The 20,804-nt window shown below is 41.1% G+C and overlaps 1 protein-coding gene across 1 annotated transcript; it reads right to left on the bottom strand.

The window, feature by feature from the left end:
* Positions 1-1,648: 1,648 nt before the first annotated feature.
* LOC311013357 (uncharacterized protein) lies at positions 1,649-5,510 on the bottom strand (the record flags this gene model as incomplete). The annotated part of the gene is made up of 2 exons (XM_084009375.1): positions 5,215-5,510; positions 1,649-2,052 (listed from the first exon to the last, which is right to left on the bottom strand). The coding sequence occupies exons 1-2, from the start codon at positions 5,279-5,281 to the stop codon at positions 1,649-1,651; spliced, it is 471 nt and encodes a 156-aa protein (XP_083865501.1). The 5' UTR covers positions 5,282-5,510.
* Positions 5,511-20,804: the final 15,294 nt, after the last annotated feature.

The raw sequence follows: 20,804 nt of genomic DNA, 5'->3' as shown, positions 1-20,804 counted from the left end.
ATAGAGGAGGCTTCCTCAGTAGGCATTAAGGAGAACTGTTCCGAGGATGGGAGCGAGGAGATAACAGTTGAGGAGAGAGCGGAGGGAGTGAGGGATTTCAGGTTGCGGCGGCTGGTGACCATTCGAGGCGTAGAGGGGAGGGATGAGGTGGGCTTCATGGGGAGGGAGAAAGTCACAAAGTGGTGGTCGGACACGGTGAGCGGGGTAACAGAGAGTGCCGAGATGCCACAGGATCTTGTGAAGACAAGGTCAAGTTGGTTCCCGGCCCGGTGAGTTGGTGGAGAGGGGGAGAGTGTGAGGTCAAATGCGGAAAAGAAGTCAATGAATTCAGATGAATGCAGCTTTCCCGGGTGGATGTTGAAGTCACCGAGGATGACGAGCGGTGTGCCATCATCAGGGGAGCAGCTCAGGAGGGCATCCATCTCATCCAAAAAGTCACCAAGAGGACCGGGTGGGCGATAGATCACTATGATGTTGAGTTTGAAAGGAATGGTGACAGAGACGGCGTGAAATTCAAGCGTAGATCGGGGTAGGTGGTCGAGAGGAAGGACCTGGTAGGACCATGTGGGTGAGATGAGGAGCCCAGTTCCTCCTCCTCGCCCTGTTCGTCTTGGGGAGTGTGAAAACGAGTAGGCAGTTGAAAGGGCAGCTGGAGTGGCAGTGTTTTCTGGGGTGATCCAGGTCTCTGTGAGGGCCAGGAAGTGGAGAGTCTGCAGGGAGGCATAGGCTGAGATGGTGTCCGCCTTCTTGACTGCAGACTGGCAGTTCCACAGCCCCCCTAGTACCTCAAGTTCCTTACCGGTGGAGATTGGTGAGTAGCAGAGATTGGATGGGTTACAGCCTCGAATGAAGGGACTTCGGTAAAATCTTCTCCAGTGCGATGTCCTGACTGGGATAAGACACATGGCTGCGAGGAAGGGGGGGGGGGGGGGGGGGTTGAGATGTTATACCTATCTCAATGGGCTTCCTCGATGGACTCCCACAGATAGACTCCCTGTGTCTTTGTTCAGCTGTCTTGACTCCCACAGATAGACTCCCTGTGTCTTTGTTCAGCTGTCTTGACTCCCACAGATAGACTCCCTGTGTCTTTGTTCAGCTGTCTTGACTCCCACAGATAGACTCCCTGTGTCTTTGTTCAGCTGTCTTGACTCCCACAGATAGACTCCCTGTGTCTTTGTTCAGCTGTCTTGACTCCCACAGATAGACTCCCTGTGTCTTTGTTCAGCTGTCTGGACTCCCACAGATAGACTCCCTGTGTCTTTGTTCAGCTGTCTTCGTTCTGATGGCCCGACGCTGCAGCTGACGCTGTAGTGACAGCCTTTTAAGTGCTCAATTTACCGCAAGTACTGACTGTGGCTCCTCCTTCCCTCTAATCAAGTCTATTCACTACAGGTGAGCTGGCTCAAACAAGCTGATTGCTCACTTACCATAGACAGCTTTACAAGAAGTTCAACAACAAGCTATCAATACTAGACTAAATGTTACCACTAGCTTTACACACACAATGCCTAAACCCAAATCTACAATTAGTTTCTGACTTACCAACAAGAGACAAAGCAGCTTCCTTCCTTTCTCCAGACCAAATGATAGATAATCTTATCTACCTTAACTTATCTATCTTATCTTATCTTATCTATCTTAATTTATCTTATCTATCTATCTCTTCATCGCTGGTTAAGGTAGCGGAATCTTCTGGTCTCCGAGGAACCGAGGATGGATGTTCTTCAGGACGGCTCACACCAGAAAGGAGGGAGACGGAAGGACAAGAGGGAAGGCGACCGGGAAACATCTGGTCATAATATCCCTGCCAGAAGCTGCGAGGAGGGAACTGCTGAGCTCTGAAGTCATCATCTTCCTCTTCATCCACTTCGTCCTCTTCATCCTCTTCATCAGAATCCTCAAACATGAGGCCGTAGCCAGAATACTCATCCTGAACGTCGCTGTCCTCTTCAGAGAAGTCTCCAAAAACAACCCCTTCCTGACCTACCTCATCCACAAGTTCATACTCACGTCCACCTCGTGCAGGACGGCCGATGACAACGTTGGCACCAACTGAGGGGGAAGAAAATTCAAAGTATGAGGATTTTTCATTGATTTAAACAAAGCAATAATCCTGTTTAAATTAGCCAAGAAGACAGCATATCTATATACCAACTATCGCTGCACTACGTCTGTCACAAAGCCACCAACACACAGGGCTTTTAACAGGAATATCACACATAGTGCTGTTCTGACTGGGTGAAGGAGGATCAATTAATGCAGCTGTCATGTGACAATTAATTTACTATTACTATTACTTTGTGCAAAGACATTTATTCTGCACCAAAGAATAGTGAGGACTTCAGTTTGTGCGGACGAAACGATCAGTGGTTTCTGATCAATGCGTTAGTGGATGGAGGCCTGATTATGCTTCCGCGTAGTGATAACGCAACGGCAACGCAACGGCCACGCAGTTGCTTAGAGACCGTGATGGTTCTGCGTTGGGTTTACGTGACGAAATGCAATTCAATGCCACACCGGGAAAGGGCGCTATGGTTTTTGTAAAGACTGACCGACCGACCGAGACTCTTGGCGTATATCGTCGTAGCCTCGTTATAGCGTATTTGTTTACTTTCCGGCTTTAAACGTCCACAATTTTTCAGAACTTGGTGTTTTATTTATTTGTGCAAAAGCGAGAAGGTGCAAACAATAAAACGAGGTGCAAACAATAAAAGTAGCCTTTTAAAAGTTTAAATGGCGGTGTTTATGAGTGGAAACCGGATAGCGGTCTCCAGCGGATGTACACCGCATTCCAAATTATTATGCAATTGATATTTTTCTCAGATTTTCCTAAATAGCTGATGCAAATGACAGTCAGTATAATTTTCAAGTCATCAACCGTAAGATTATAATTCAAATTTTATTGAACAAATCTCCTAATGATCCTAACTCAAAATGCACTGTTCCAAATTATTATGCACAACAGAGATCAAAACATTTAAAGGTTGTAAAGATAACTAAAATGGTAATTTGTTGAATTTGCAGCATCAGGAGATCGTATTTACAAAAATCAAAAGCTATTTCAATTAAAAAACATTTAACAGGCCAAGTTACATGTTAACATAGGACCCCTTCTTTGATATCACCTTCACAATTCTTGCATCCATTGAACTTGTGAGTTGTTGGAGAGTTTCTGCTTGAATATCTTTGCTGGATGTCAGAACAGCCTCCCAGAGCTGCTGTTTTGATGTGAACTGCCTCCCACCCTCATAGATCTTTTGCTTTAGGATGCTCCAAAGGTTCTCAACAGGGTTGAGGTCAGGGGAAGATGGGGGCCACACCATAAGTTTCTCTCCTTTTATGCCCATAGCAGCCAATGACACAGAGGTATTCTTTGCAGCATGAGATGGTGCATTGTCATGCATGAAGATAATTTTGCTACGGAAGGCACGGTTCTTCTTTTTGTACCACGGAAGAAAGTGGTCAGTCAGAAACTCTACATACTTTGCAGAGGTAATTTTCACACCGTCGGGGACCCTAAAGGGGCCTACCAGCTCTCTCCCCATGACTCCAGCCCAAAACATGATCCCGCCACCTCCTTGCTGACGTCGCAGCCTTGTTGGGACATGGTGGCCATTCACCAACCATCCACTACTCCATCCATCTGGACCATCCAGGGTTGCACGGCACTCATCAGTAAACAACACTGTTTGAAAATTAATCTTCATGTATTTCTGAGCCCACTGCAACCGTTTCTGCTTGTGAGCATTGTTTAGGGGTGGCCGAATAATAGGTTTATGCACACTTGCAAACTTCTGGAGGATCCTACACCTTGTGGTTCGTGGGACTCCAGAGGCACCAGCGGCTTCAAAAACCTGTTTGCTGCTTTTCAATTGCATTTTGGCAGCTGCTCTCCTAATCCTACGAATTTGTCTGGCAGAAACCTTCCTCAGTATTCCTTTATCTGCACGAACCCGTTTGTGCTCTGAATCAGCCACAAATCTCTTCACAGTACGATGATCACGCTTAAGTTTTCTTGAAATATCCAATGTTTTCATACCTTGTCCAAGGTATTGCACTATTTCACGCTTTTCGGCAGCAGAGAGATCTTTTTTCTTTCCCATATTGCTTGAAACCTGTGGCCTGCTTAATAATGTGAAACATCCTTCTTAAGTAGTTTTTCTTTGATTGGGCTCACCTGGCAAACTAATTATCACAGGTGTCTGAGATTGATTTCAATGATCCAAAGAACCCTGAGACACAATACTATCCATGAGTTTAATTGAAAAACTAAAAATTAAATGTTTATGACACTTAAATCCAATGTGCATAATAATTTGGAATGGGGTGTAGTTAGCGGACCAATCACAGCCGATGCCGCTGCGTTGGTGTTGCGTTGCTGTTGCGTCGCTGTTGCGTCGCCTCGACGCGCGTCTAGGATTTTTGGGAGGCACACGTCAGGCCCTTGCGTTGACGTAAGGGGGGTCCGCAAGGACGTAAGGGGTCCGCAAGCCCCCTTGCGTTGTGTCGATGCGGAAGCATAATTCAGATGTCGCCTGTGCGTCATTACGCAGTGAAACGTAGCTTCTTTCATCCAAAATGACCACAGCGACCTCTTCAGCCCAAAACTCATCATCATCACCCCGTTTATCATTTGCAGGTCGCAGCGCGTGCAGGATACGGTGTCCTCGTGGAGGCGGCTCGTGTTCAACCCGGAGTGAATGTGTTGAAGAAGAGCAGATGTTTGGAGAAGAAGTGCAGCTTCAACATCCCAACAAAGGCACTCAGGGTCGGATCGAGCCCGGCTCCACTGCACCTGTACGCCGCGTCCTGACGTCGTGACGTTCGGCCCGAACATTCCCATCGTTTCCATGGTGCACACGACTAATAATAATACTTTTGGGCATTTTATGAAATATGACCCGGGCGCATCTTTTTTCACAAATCTCTATGTAAGATGTTGAAGTTTTGATGCCCTCAAACCAAAACAGTGTTTTTCCGAACCACCACACAACTACAACGCTACACGGTTCTCCCGCCATATTTAAGACATTCTGTCCCACAAATAATCATTTTACACGTAGAAACTGTCGAGTGAGTGTCTGGTTTCACCAAATGAACGGTTCACCTTCAAATCCAAAAGTTTCACTGATTTCTGGACTCGGGCGATGTTTAAGGTTTTTAGGCTATGAATCAACAAGTATAACACTAAAATAAATATAAAAGTTGTCTTACCATCAAGGTCGAGGTCCAAAACGAGGTCCAGGGGATCCTCCAGGATCCATGGATCCCAGTGGACCATCGTCGCCGTCGTCGTCGCCGGTCTCTTCTTCTTCCAAACAGTAGCTCGTTGACTATCCTCTACTTTGGTTCTCCGACAAGATGTGTTTTCGTTGGTTTTTCTCAAGCGCTTTGAAACTTTCCACAGTTTGGGTCAACTCTCTCAGTCTCTCCAATTCGTTTCTAGTCCAATTGCAAAAGGAGAACTCCAAATGGTGGACAGCGCTTTTATACCTGCTCTGATGGGTCAGTTCTGTTTCCATGACAATCACTGAGCGCGTGCGTGCGTGCGTGTGCTTGAGCAAGTCCGAAAGACACAGAGCATTTTTTTCCCTCATATCTCATATTTGTCAAATGTTTGTTTCCCCGTTCTCTTCTTCGATTGTACTGTCGTGTTATTCTTGTTATAGCCTACTACTGCCATCTTCTGGAGAGTTTAGCAAAACCGTATTCGTCACCCTGTTAAAATAATCGCCTAACTCATTTTTTCAAGTTTTTCAGGAAACACAAAAAACTTCACCAAAAGTGTAATACATATATGACATAGGCCATTATCTTAAAGGGGTCAAATCACATGATCTGATCAGCTGAGGGTCAGGGGCGTTGCTAGACATAAAGCTCTACTGGGACACAGGCCCCCTATTACTAAAATCTAGTGATGTCCAAATGAAGCTTCGTGAAGCATTTTCTTTATTTTCTGAGCCCAATAGATGGCGCTCTCTGTTCAACAAAGGGTTGAAAGCAATGGAAATATATCGTCCTTAAACCCTTTGTTGAACAGAGAGCGCCATCTATTGGGCTCAGAAAATAAAGAAAATGCTTCACGAAGCTTCATTTGGACATCACTACTAAAATCACAAAAAGAGTGGTGCACCGGCTACGACATGCACACTGCCGTGCACGGACGTAATGTGCGCGCCGGACTCGGACCACAAGGTGCGCGCCTCAGCTTGTATTTTGGGTTAAACTGCCTTGGTTTGAGATTGTGGATGAAAAAGAAAATCCATTATTTTACCGTTATTATGAATATAAATTAATCCAATGCCAAATGTACACTCAACAAAAATATAACTTTATAACACTTTTGTTTTTGCTCCCATTTTTCATGAGATGGACTTAAAGATCTAAAATTCATTCCAGATACACAATATTACCATTTCTCTCAAACATTGTTCACAAATCTGTCTAAATGTGTGATAGTGAGCACTTCTGCTTTGCTGAGATAATCCATCCCACCTCACAGGTGTGCCACATCAAGATGCTGATCTGACATCATGATTAGTGCACAGGTGTACCTTATACTGCCCACAATAAAAGGCCACTCTGAAATGTGCAGTTTTGTCTCACAGCAAAATGCCATAGATGCCACAAGCATTGAGGGAGCGTGCAATTGGCATGCTGACAGCAGGAATGTCAACCAGATCTGTTGCTCATGCATTGAATGTTCATTTCTCCACCATAAGCCGTCTCCAAAGGCGTTTCAGAGAATATGGCAGTACATCCAACCGGCCTCACAACCGCAGACCACGTGTAACCACACCAGCCCAGGACCTCCACATCCAGCAGGTTCACCTCCAAGATCGTCTGAGACCAGCCACTCAGACAGCTGCTGAAACAATTGGTTTGCATAACCAAACAATTTCTGCACAAACTGTCAGAAACCGTCTCAGGGAAGCTCAACTGCATGCTCGTCGTCCTCATCGGGGTCTTGACCTGACTCCAGCTCGTCGCCGTAACAGACTTGAGTGTGCAAATGCTCACATTCGATGGCGTCTGGCACGTTGGAGAGGTGTTCTCTTCACGGATGAATCTCGGTTTACATTGTTCAGTGCAGATGGCAGACAGCGTGTGTGGCGTCGTGTGGGTGAGCGCTTTGCTGATGTCAATGTTGTGGGTCGAGTGGCCCATGGTGGTGGTGGGGTTATGGTATGGGCAGGCATCTGTTATGGACGAAGAACACAGGTGCATTTTATTGATGGCATTTTGAATGCACAGAGATACCGTGATGAGATCCTGAGGCCCATTGTTGTCATTCTACCAAGTACTACCGAGTACTACTGAGTCTCAAGTACTGAGAACTACTAGGTACAATGTATTGTCAAACAGTTGAGTGCTTCGCACTCAACTGTTTCCCAGTACATGTCACTGAACTCAGCTGTCACTCAAGTACTACCGAGTACTACCAAGTACTACCGAGTACTACTGAGACTCAAGTACTGAGAACTACTAGGTACAATGTATTGTCAAACAGTTGAGTGCTTCGCACTCAACTGTTTCCCAGTACATGTCACTGAACTCAGCTGTCACTCAAGTACTACCGAGTACTACTAGGTACAACTTGTGTCTCATTTTAAAGTTTAAGTTTCTAGGTGAAAGTATGGCTGAGCTGAAGATGTTTGACTAAAAAAACTACATTTCCCACTACTAAATGTAGTTTTTAGTACATTCCTGTCCAGCAATCAGAGCACACCACTCGTGTCTCCATTTTAAAGTTTAAATGGAGTTTCTAGGTGAAAGTATGGACGAGCAGAAGACGTTTGACAAAAAAAAACACCATTTCCCACTACTAAATGTAGTTTTTAGTACATTCCTGTCCACCAATCAGAGCACACCACTCGTCTCTCCATTTTAAAGTTTAAATGGAGCTTCGCACTCAACTGTTTGCCAGTACATGTCACTGAACTCAGCTGTCACTCAAGTACTACCGAGTACTACCGAGTACTACCGAGTACGACTGAGACTCAAGTACTGAGAACTACTAGGTACAATGTATTGTCAAACAGTTGAGTGCGAAGCACCCAGTACATGTCACTGAACTCAGCTGTCACTCAAGTACTACCGAGTACTACCGAGTACTAGCGAGTACTACTGAGACTCAAGTACTGAGAACTACTAGGTACAATGTATTGTCAAACAGTTGAGTGCTTCGCACTCAACTGTTTGCCAGTACATGTCACACGGCTCAGCTGTCACTCAAGTACTACCGAGTACTACAGAGACTCAAGTACTGAGAACTAGTAGGTACTATGTACTTGCAAACAGTTGAACTGTTTGACAGTACTTGTGTCTCATTTTAAAGTTTAAATGGAGTTTCTAGGTGAAAGTATGGCTGAGCTGAAGACGTTTGTCTAAAAAAACTACATTTCCCACTACTAAATGTAGTTTTTAGTACATTCCTGTCCACCAATCAGAGCACACCTGCTGTCAGTTATGAAGATCAGAGCTCCAGAGTGCTGTCACCATAGCAACGGCCCTTGGTGCGTGTGTAACTGTCTTTAAGCCTCTCTCTGCCTCTCTCTATCGCTCCATTCCGGCTTCGGGGGCGCTCCGAACAAAAGCTTGCCACGCTCACATCGAAACTCCTATCGCCAAGATTTTCACACCGTTAGCGCCACGAGACTCTGATGAAGACACTGATGACTTTTATTTTTTCCTAGTGTCAGAAATGTGGACGCTAGGGCGAGTTAGAAATGCTGCCCATTTCAAGTTTCTTTGAAAATCTGCTTCTCGATTTACATTGGAGCGGATGAGGAGAAAAACAGACTTGGCCGCACTTAGAGGTTGCTAGTTCAAATTCTATAAATCTCACAGAGTTTTTGAGCACATTGTGAGAGACAGGACAAGTTTGTCTACAAAGTTGGAAAATATCTCTATATTATAACTAGCGGTCTCTTGTGCTTGTTGGGTATATGTCACTGGATAACAGCAGGTTGTGAAGGCTAGTGCTTGAATTTCACGCCTTTTTAATTGTTCGATTGGTTTTGTACTCCTATGCCAATGATCACGATGATTGGCATGTGAGTATAAAACCTTTATATTGAGACTGAATACAGTTTTAGGTTATCTTTTCCCTGATCCCAGGGTGGTGCCCCGTTTATTCATGATTATATCATGATAATATATTAAATATAATTATTAATACCGATAATCATATTGATATTAATAATTAACTGTTGATAACCAAATCTGCTCCTGCTACAACCCCAACAACTGATAAAGTCTGTAATTTTACAGTTTTGTACACTATATTCAAAGAACAGAAAAACTACTGTAAAAAATTAGAGTCATATACCGTAAAATTAGGATTTTTTTTTACAGTGTAAGCAAAATGATTATTGATGTGGCTTGAAGGACAATTCCATGTAGGGGGGTCCCAAAAGATCGAGTAATTGTCCCGTGGTGGAACAGTGATTGTGATAAGGCTGTGAAAGAGAGAAAACAAGCTTTTAAGCTTTTACGCAGCAACCCTACTCAGAGAAACAGTATAAACTTCAAACGTTGTAGGGCAAAGACAAGGAAAATAATAAAAGATGCTTAAAAAAAAGTGTTGGAGGGATTTCTGTGGGACCTTGGGACCGGATACCCCTGTTGGGCAGGTCTGGTCAAGAATTCATAAAATGTCAGGGAAAATGGCGAGGTCACAAATGCCAGCCCTATCTGATGGAGAGAGTGAAGCAGTCAATAATATGGAAAAAGCAAATATGTGTGTCAAAGTTTTCCAAGAGGTACATAATTCAAAGTCAGTAGGGGATCTTAAGGAACTAGAAAATGCATTTCCTGCGGAAATACGTGGAAATGCTTTAATGCTGAAGCAACACTGAAAAAAAAGCTGAATATTTGAAGAAAATATTAAAAAAGCTGAATATTTGAAGAAAATATTAAAAAAGCAGAGTATTTGAAGAAAATATTAAAAAAGCTGAGTATTTCAAGAGAATATAAAAAAAAGCTGAATATGTGCAAAAGTTTGAAAAAGCTGAATAATTGAAGAGAATATTCAAAAAGCTGAATATGTGCAAAAGTTTGAAAAAGCTGAATAGTTGAAGAGAATATTCAAAAAGCTGAATATGTGCAAAAGTTTAAAAAGCTGAATAGCTGAAGAGAATATTAAAAAAGCTGATTATGTGCAAAAGTTTGAAAAAGCTGAATAGTTGAAGAGAATTTTGAAAAAGCTGAATAGTTGAAGAGAATATTCAAAAAGCTGAACATGTGCAAAATTATGAAAAAAGCTAAATATTTGAAAATAATATTAAGAAAGCTTAATATCTGCAAATGTAATTTAATTATTTATTCAATTATGTGCACTGTTGCTTTCTTTGTGCTGCTGTAAGCAACACATTTCTCCTCTGGGGGTCAAAAAGGTTTGTCTTATCATCTATTCACATGGTAACATCACCTTTAGGACTACTTGGCATCACATTTTTTTAATCAACAATATAGTCTTGTTTCACTGGTTGCACAATAAATGATAAATGTACATATTATCCAGATGTCCCTGATTTAGTCAGACCCACTTCCTGCCACTCAACAGTAGCAACTGCAGCGGTAAAAGGGGGGGGGGGGTAAGTGTGGGCTGCACTTGATTACTGTACACGCTAGATGATCACTACATCACTCACTCTCTTGTGTGCTATTGCTTATGAGTATGAATTTATTTGAGGTAATGTGAAAATGTATTCATTTAAAATATATAGAAAATTCCCCCGCCGGGAAATTTTGAGAGGGAGGCAGTGGGCCGCCGCCCGGGGGTGTGTCTGTAAAAGTTTAAAGTTGAAACGGAGTTTCTAGGTGAAAGTATGACCGAGCAGAAGACGTTTGACTAAAAAAACTACATTTCCCACTACTAAATGTAGTTCTTAGTACATTCCTGTCCACCAATCAGAGCACACCACTCGTGTCTCCATTTTAAAGTTTAAATGGAGTTTCTAGGTGAAAGTATGACCGAGCAGAAGACGTTTGACTAAAAAAACTACATATCCCACTACTAAATGTAGTTTTTAGTACATTCCTGTCCACCAATCAGAGCACACCTGCTGTTACTTCTAAAGATCAAAGCCACAGAGATCAAAGCCATCTACGCGCCTGTGTAACTGTCTAGAGCCTGTCTCTATTCCTCCATTTCGGAGGGTCCGAACAAAAGCTTCTCACGCTCACACCGAAAGTCGTATTGCAAAAATTTCCGCACCGTTAGCGCCACAAGACTCTGCTGAAGACACTGATCACTTTTATTTTTTCCTAGTGTCAGAAATGTGGACGCTAGGGCGAGTTAGAAATGTGTGATTTTCAGCATTTCTTTGAAAATCTGCTTCTCGATTTGCCTTAGATCGAATGAGAAGAAAAAGAGACTTGGCCGCACTTAGAGGTTGCTAGTTCAAATTCTGTAAATCTCACAGAGTTTTTGATCACATTGTGAGAGACAGGACAAGTTTCTCTACAAAATTGGAAAAGATCACGTGTGTAGAGTGAAAATTGTGGCCGGGAGGAGTTTGGAAAGGAAAAAAATCTGAAGTATGTCGAGGAGCCCTCACACTCTAACGATGATGTCACGCACTCTAGCAGGCGCAATACACACCCATTATAAACTCTGGTGAGGTCTGAAAAAAACATAAAACATAAACTGTGATTATAGAAAAACTGTAAAAGATATCAAAAAACTGATAAAGAGTTTTATAGTTCAAAGTCTTGTAGATTGTTTAAAGTTTAAATGGAGTCTGTAGGTGGAAGTATGTGAAACTAGTCGGAGTTCAAAGAGGAGGATGTTAAAGAGGTTTTTAGGCTGATCTCCATAGGAATGCATTGAAAAAAAAATATGGAAAAAACTGAATATATGAAAAAGTATGAAAGGTAGAAAAAAGGTTGAAGGTGAGCATAAAAGAGCTGAAAGAGCTGAACATTTTGATAGTTGAATGGTTTTTGTACCTGAAAGTATGTAGAAGTTAGAGGCGACCGAAAAACGTACGGAAGAAGAATAATAATATGAAAAACTAGAAAATGTATTTCCTGCGGAAATACGTGGAAATGCTTTAATGCTGAAGCAACACTGAAAAAAAAGCTGAATATTTGAAGAAAATATTAAAAAAGCTGAATATTTGAAGAAAATATTTAAAAAGCTGAATATTTCAAGAGAATATTCAAAAAGCTGAATATGTGCAAAAGTATGAAAAAGCTGAATATTTCAAGAGAATATTAAAAAAGCTGAATATACAAAAAGTTTGAAAATCTGAATAGCTGAAGAGAATATTCAAAAAGCTGAATAGTTGAAGAGAATTTTGAAAAAGCTGAACATGTGCAATATTATGAAAAAAGCTAAATATTTGAAAATAATATTAAGAAAGCTTAATATCTGCAAATGTATGAAATAAGCTAAATAGCTGAACAAATATGAAAACCTGAATATTTGAAAAGAATATGAAAGGCAAAAAAATGTTGAAGACATGTTGAAATGTCCATAAAGAGCTGAACATTTTAATATTTGAATGTTCTTTTTGTTTTTAGTATTAGTAGGGTACTAATAGAAGTAGTAGGAGTAGTATCAGTAGTAGTAGTAGTAGCAGTAATACTAGTATTATTAGTAAAAGTAGTATTAGTAGTAGCAGTAGTATTAGCAGTAGTACTAGTAATATTAGTACAAGTATTAGTATTATTAGTAGTAGTAGAAGTAGAAGTACTACTAGTACTAGTAATATTAGTACAAGTATTAGTAGTAGTAGAAGTAGAAGTACTAGTAGTAGTAGTCCTAGTACTACTACAAGTAGTGGAGGTAGTATCAGTAGTAAACTAGAAGTAGTACTAGTACTAGTACAAGTACAAGTACAAGTAGTGGACGTAGTATCAGTAGTAGACGTAGTAGTAGTACTAGTACTACTACAAGTAGTGGAGGTAGTATCAGTAGTAGGCTAGTAGTAGTAGTAGTAGTACTATTACAAGTAGTGGACATAGTATCAGTAGTAGTACTAGTACAAGTTCAAGTAGTGGACGTAGTATCAGTAGTAGAAGAAGTAGTAGTAGTAGTAGTACTACTACAAGTAGTGGAGGAAGTATCAGTAGTAGGCTAGTACTAGTAGTATTAGTAGTAGTACTATTACAAGTAGTGGACATAGTTATCAGTAGTAGGCTAGTAGTAGCAGTAGTAGTAGTACTAGTACAAGTACAAGTACGAGCAGTGGACGTAGTATCACTAGTAGGCTAGTAGTAGAAGCAGTTGTAGTACTAGTACAAGTACAAGTAGTGGACGTAGTATCAGTAGTAGGCTAGTAGTAGAAGTAATAGTAGTAGTTGTAGTACTAGTACTACTACAAGTAGTGGAGGTAGTATCAGTAGTAGGCTAGTAGCAAAAGGAGTAGTAGTACGAGTAAAAGTTCAAGTAGTGGACGTAGTATCAGTAGTAGACGTAGTAGTAGTACTAGTACTACTACAAGTAGTGGAGGTAGTATCAGTAGTAGGCTAGTAGTAGTAGTAGTAGTACTATTACAAGTAGTGGACATAGTATCAGTAGTAGTACTAGTACAAGTTCAAGTAGTGGACGTAGTATCAGTAGTAGAAGAAGTAGTAGTAGTAGTAGTACTACTACAAGTAGTGGAGGAAGTATCAGTAGTAGGCTAGTAGTAGAAGTATTAGAAGTAGTATCAGTAGTAGGCTAGTAGAAGAAGTAGTAGTAGTAGTAGTAGTACTAGTACTACTACAAGTAGTGGAGGTAGTATCAGTAGTAGGCTAGTACTAGTAGTATTAGTAGTAGTACTATTACAAGTAGTGGACATAGTATCAGTAGTAGGCTAGTAGTAGCAGTAATAGTAGTACTAGTACAAGTACGAGCAGTGGACGTAGTATCAGTAGTAGGCTAGTAGTAGAAGTAGTAGTAGTAGTAGTAGTCAGACAGACAGAGAGTGAGACAGAGAGAGATAGACAGACTTGTGTATACATTTTAAAGTTTAAATGGAGTTTCTAGGTGAAAGTATACCTGAGCAGAAGATGTTTGACAAAAAAAACTACAAATCCCACTGACTGCTCCTGTCTGCCGCTCCTGTCCGCCAATCAGAGCACACCTGCTGTCACTTCTAAAGATCAAAGCCACAGAGATCAAAGCCATCTACGCGCCTGTGTAACTGTCTAGAGCCTGTCTCTATTCCTCCATTTCGGAGGGTCCGAACAAAAGCTTCTCACGCTCACACCGAAAGTCGTATTGCCAAAATTTTCGCACCGTTAGCGCTACAAGACTCTGCTGAAGACACTGATCACTTTTATTTTTTCCTAGTCTCAGAAATGTGGACGCTAGGGCGAGTTAGAAATGCAGCTCATTTCAGGTTTCTTTGAAAATCTGTTCCTCAATTCGTATTGTAAGTCAATGGGGAGAAAAACCGACGTGGCCGCGCTTAGAGGTTGCTAGTTCAAATTCTGTAAATCTCACAGAGTTTTTGATCACATTGTGAGAGACAGGACAAGTTTGTCTACAAAACTGGAAAATATCACGTGTGTAGTGTGTAAATTGTGGCCGGGAGGAGTTTGGAAAGAAAAAAAAGCTGAAGTGTGTTGGGCTGCTCTCACACTCTAAGCGATGATGTCACCCACTCTAGCACGCGCAATACACACCCATTATAAACTCTGATGAGGTCTGAAAAAACCATAAAACATAAACTGTGATTATATAAAAACTGTAATAGATATCAAAAAACTGAGCAAGAGTTTTATAGTTCAAAGTCTTGTAGATTGTTTAAAGTTTAAATGGAGTCTGTAGGTGGAAGTATGTGAAAGGAGTCGGAGTTCAAAGAGGAGGATGTTAAAGAGGTTTTCAGGCTGATCTCCATAGGAATGCATTGAAAAAAAAATATGGAAAAAACGGAATATTTGAAAAAGTATGAAAGGTAGAAAAAAGGTTGAAGGTGAGCATAAAAGAGCTGAACGAGCTGAACATTTTGATAGTTGAATGGTTTTTGTAGCTGAAAGTATGTAGAAGTTAGAGGCGACTGAAAAACGTACGGAAGAAGAATAATAATATGAAGAAAAAAAATAAAGATTAGGATAACATAGGTTGGAAATGCTTGAAAGCATTTCCACCAATGAAGGGTGGAAGTTAAATGTGGTATCTTCAGAAAAAGAACATTTGAATGTGTTCTTCTCTCTGAAAGAGCTTAAACAAGCAGTTCAAGCAGGGGCTAAGACCACTCCTGGCCAAGATGGTATCAGTTATGAACTGCTTAAACATTTAGATGATGTAGCTTTGGAGGAACTCCTGGCTCTGTCTAATGTGTGTGAGGCAGGTGTTTTACCTAAGGTGTGGAAACATGCTGTTGTGGTTCCTGTCCTAAAACCAGGGAAAGACCCTTCTTATCCGTCGTCATATCAGCCTATAGCCTTAACAGCTGTTTTATGCAAAGTAATGGAAAGGATGGTAACAAATAGGTTAGTTTATTTCCTTGAAACCAAAGGTTTTTTGTGAGTTATCAGAATGGGTTTAGGGTTGGAAGAAATACTATGGACTCCATTGCATTAGATCAAGACGTTAAAAAGGCCATTATTAACAAAGAAGGGGTAATTGCTGTGTTTTTAGATATTGAAAAGGCGTATGATACTATGTGGAAGGAGGGGTTACTAATCAAGCTTCATGATGCAGGTGTTAAAGGTAGGATGTTTTATTGGATTAAGGATTTCCTTAATAATAGATCTATTCAAGTTAAAATAGGGGGAGATCTCTCAGAGACTGGTAACATTATAAATGGAACTCCACAAGGCTCAGTTATTAGTCCTGTTCTCTTCAGTATAATGATTAATGATATATTTTCAAAAGTTCCTAGTCATTTTGGGAAGTCTCTATTTGCAGATGATGGGGCTGTCTGGAAGAGGGGGAGGAACTTGCATGTTCTTTTTCATCAAGTGCAAAAGGCTCTGGATCAGGTTGTTCAGTGGGCTAATGATTGGGGCTTTAGAATCTCATCCTCCAAAAGTCAATTTATGATTTTAGGGAATAAGAGGAAAATCCCTGACTTGAATATTCTGTTGTATGACTGTCCAGTGGAAAGAGTGAAAGAGTTTAAGTTTCTTGGGCTATGGATGGATGAAAGACTAACATGGAAAAGCCATATAGAGAAAGTTGTATGCAAGTGTGAAAAGGTGATTAATATCCTTCGATGTCTGGCTGGGAGTGACTGGGGTGCTGATCGAGATACTTTAACTATGATTTATCGCGCTATGATTAGATCTATTCTGGATTATGGTTGTGTGGTTTTTGGTTCAGCTGCCAAATCTGTGATATGTAAACTGGAGCGGGTTCAGGCTAAGGCCCTGAGAGTCTGTAATGGTGCCTTTAGGACGACTCCAATCCCTGCTTTACTTATTGAAATGAGAGAACTACCACTGGAAATCAGGAGGAAAAGGCTAGGGCTCCATTATTGGGCTAAGCTGAGCTGTTCAAGTTATAGTTCTGCCTCAAGATGTCTCCTAGAAAGTTCTTGGGAGTTTTCAGGTAAAGGAAAGAAGCTCAATTTTATACATTGTATAAAACAGTTGGCGGGGGAATATGGAGTAGAATGTCAGAGAATGGCTGGGCATGAGTGGTCTCCTGTTCCGCCTTGGTTTCTTCCTGAACCTGAGGTATTGCTGTCTCTTCTCGAAGAAGGGAGAAATAGTCAGTGTAGGGATCTGAGAATGATCCTGAATCAGTTTGAAGGATTTGTTAACATTTTTACTGATGGATCAAAGGATCCTGTCTCGGGGAAAACTGGGGCTGGGATTTTTGTTGCAGATGAGAATCTACTTCGTTTATCAGACAATTTATCTGTGTTTTCAGCTGAACTGTTGGCAATTCTAAAAGCTCTGGAGTGGATAGAGCAAAATAAGACTGAGAACAATGTTATTTGTTCAGATTCTGCTGCCGCTTTGGTGGCTCTAGAAGAAGGCTCCTCCAGTGCCCGTCCAGATTTGATAATGGAGATTCTGTGTTGTATTTTAAAAATTGAGCGGCTAGGCTGTCAAGTGTGTTTTATGTGGGTGCCTGGGCACTTCGGGGTAGAGGGGAACGAAGTTGTCGACAGATTGGCTAGAGAATCACTATCTAAGGATAACATAGATCTGAATGTAATGATGGGAAAGAGTGAATGTATGTCCATCTGTAATGAAAAACTTGAGCAACAGTGGCAGAAGGAGTGGAACCAGGAGCAGAGGGGAAGGCATTATTTTTGTGTACAACCTTTAGTAAAGTGCAAAAGATGGAGAAGTAAGCTTACACGAAAGGAGGAAGTTGTTTTAACTAGGTTGAAGCTGGGACACTGCTGTTTAGCGAGCTGCTTAAAAGTTATAGGTAAACATGAGAATGGGTTATGTGATTGTGGGGAACTGGAGACAGTGAAACATGTGGTTTTTTACTGTAACAGATATTGTAATCAGAGACGACAACTGTACACAGACCTGTTTGATCTGGGTCTGACTGTGATCTCCTTTCAAGGAATTTTTACATCAGGGGAAAAATCAGACTCCTTTGGAAGAGCAGTTTTAAAATATCTGCACTCTGCTGGCCTATTTGAGAAAATTTAGGTAGATAGTCTTTATAATGACCGGTGGAGGGCAGCATTACGCTGGATAGCGTACAGCCTGCCGGAAATAAAGAAGAAGAGGAACCCCCAACAGCCAATCAGGGGTAACGCAGACCACGTTCAGCTCGCGAGGTGAAGGGCGTCGCTCTTCCGGGCCTTTTCATCTTAGCCACGGGGGTGAGCGCAGCTACCTGCTTAGCAGACAGAGAAAAAGAGAGAAACCCGAGCTAACCTGTGAAAAGAGGAAAAGTAAGCCAGCGCGCTTACCCACTGGGAGTCCGGAGCCGAGTGACTACATGAAGGAGACGAGTCGCGTCGGTAAGACGAGTTGTCTATCTGGAGAAAAAAAACCTTGCTAGTACTTACCGTCGTCGTCCATGCTAATGCTAGCTCTGTGTCTAACAGGCTAACCACTTACCTTCCATCCGGAGAGCCGCTGCAGCTCCGACATCGGCGTGCTCGGCTTTGAACTACAGAGCAACGGTGAGACACGTGTCTCAAGCTGCTCCGATGCTATTTCTCTGTTGATTTTCAGTGTGCTGAAAGAGAGCAGCGGTGATATTAAAGGCTATGAGAGTGAACTGAAGTGAATAATGATGCAATATTTTGAACATGTGTGTATTGTATCTATTATTTTATGCCGATATCTGAATGTAAAAAAGGTTTGTTTTATTTTCCTAATGCCAATTTATAGGGAAAGTAAGTAATTTGATAAATCATATGAGAGTAAAATAATATTTTATTTTGTAATGTGAACTACTGAAGGAATTTATTTCATTTCAATGTGAGTCTAAAGTTACTAAGAGGGTAATTTTTGGTGCAGTTTCTCTCGCATAAATAGGCCTATAGTGTTGGAGTAATTAAGCACACTTCTTTGATACCTCTAAATCTCAATATGTGTATTTTGTTATTTGCACATTATTTTGATATGGTTATGATATATTTTGGATGTAAATGGTTACTTACAGTAAATATCGTTGCAATACTGTTCACATGAACAGATAAATAGGTGAGCACTTGTTTAGTTCTCATATTTGATACTGATTGTTGAATGTTGTACAACTATAAAAACTAAAACTGAAGCTTCAAGATTTGATAAGATTGAAGATTTACATATGAGGTTTGATGCAATATATAGATTTTTGACATTTAAACCTTAATGATGCATCTGAGAACAGAATGTAACTTGTATGACCTTGTGTATAGGTCAGGTTTTTGAGAGGAAGGAGAAAATCTGAGGACCAGGACGAGATTCCGGTCGTGACAGATGGCGAGCCAACCACTTTGAGGAAGAATCACCACAAAGGAGATACCCACGTACACACTCTCACACATACATTCACATTACACTCCATGGACCTTTAAAATCAGGTGCACCTGCAACAACTCTTATTTCATAAGGGCCCCAACGGACACTTTAGTTTTATTTAAGTGTGCACACTATTCCTTTTATTTTTGGTAATCTGGGTCATTATTTTGTATGTTCGTACAAATTGAATATGTCTTTTCATGCACTGTAAAAATACAAGAGTGGCTACTCAAAAGTTATTCCAGTGCCTGCCTCATTATTGCTGCTCAACACATTGGCTCCTTATGAATTTGGTGTCTTCTGATTCTGGCCAGGGTCTAGTTATTAGTCCAAGTTGTTATTATACTGTAATTCACTTTTATATCACTAAGATTGGTTACAGAAGTATTGTAGAATTGCTGTTAATTACTGTAAAATGGATTACAGTATATTACAGGATAACTTTTACAGATTTTGGTTGTATATAAATTACAGCAATTTATTTTATTTTTTTTAGAAAAACAACTAATTGTAATCTAGTTTACTTGTATTCTATTCAAATTACAGAGGTTACCTGGCAACTAAAGTTGTTAATACTTCACAATACAATATGTTGTTGTGAATGTTTTTACAGTTATTTTTTGTTGTTCACAGTAGCAGCTTTGAAAAATATGCATTTTGAATGGGACCAGGCTTGCTGTTACTCCAAAATTCATCAACATTGCATTAGATTTTCTTCACCTGTTAAATAAAACCAGAGTCAGAGCTGCAACAAAACAAAAATTTTATTAAAAAAAACAATAGTTTTACAACATGCCATCAGAACTCAATTCGAATCCCCATGAATAAACAATAATTAATAAAATAATAATAATAATAATTGAGAAATGAATACCACTTGTATATCTTCCTGTTAAATAAAAGGCTTCAGACAGAAGCTGGTTAGCCTAATTAAGCACAGACTGGAAACGGGGAAACACGCTTTGTACAAAAGTAACAAAATCTGCCTACTAGCACCTTTAAATTGTTATGGTTTGAACCAGATCTAAACCCAAAAGCACGACTATGAATCACAGGTAACAGTGAACAAAAGTCTTTTAATGTTCAAAAGTGACAAACAAGTGTGGGTGAGGAGGGGTGGTGCGAGGTCCCGGGGTCCCGACGTGGTTCGTGAGGTCACCAGTGACAAAGAGGGTGACGGTGACGCGGAGTGACGTCTGCTGCCGAACAATGGTGGTGTTGCAGCACAGCGTAGTGAGATCCGTTGACTCAAGCGGAATCACTCGGCGGGGAGACGCAGGAGAGCAGGTGGCAGAGAAGCAACACAGGAAGCTAGGCGAGCACGGCAATCCGAGGCAAGTGGAAAAACACAGGGTATTAGCCGCACAAGCTAGTACTGGAGCACAGAATCCAAAAAGGTACAGAGGTGAGCCACGAGGAGTTCAAATATACTGAATCAACGATCCAGCAACTTTATAGCTGGTTGGTTGCTGAGTGGATCCACCTCGCTGCTGCCTGTTGAGAGAGACCACGCCCACATGCACACACACACAGAACAGACAGAGGAAACAACACATACACCAGGGAGAAGGCAGGGCTGCCATGATGAGATCATGATATAAATCTCACTTGTTAACGTTTTTACTGGGCATTATGTGCCTTTAATGGACGTGGTATCGATCTTCTCATCTAAGTTTACACCAGTAAGCGAATGGGAGTATTTCCCAAAATGTCGAACAATTCCTTTAAAAAACAGGTCATGAAAATATACTACTTCTAAAACAGCTGGGCACTGTAGTTTCTGGTAAAAGTTACCCAAACAGAAATAAACAGTGTATTTGTAATAGGACGACTTTCAGCTACGGATTTGGTGAACTAGTGAGTATTTGCAGCAGAAGAATGGTGTATAATGGATTGACTCAAAATAAACTACAGTGTAAACAAAAGATTCAACGGAA

Source organism: Eutrigla gurnardus, assembly GCF_963514095.1.
Source record: "Eutrigla gurnardus genome assembly, chromosome: 5".
Classification (NCBI taxonomy): Eukaryota; Metazoa; Chordata; class Actinopteri; order Perciformes; family Triglidae; genus Eutrigla; species Eutrigla gurnardus.
The sequence above is the reverse complement of the archived record's forward strand: the minus strand, read 5'-3'. Positions and strand labels throughout refer to the sequence as shown.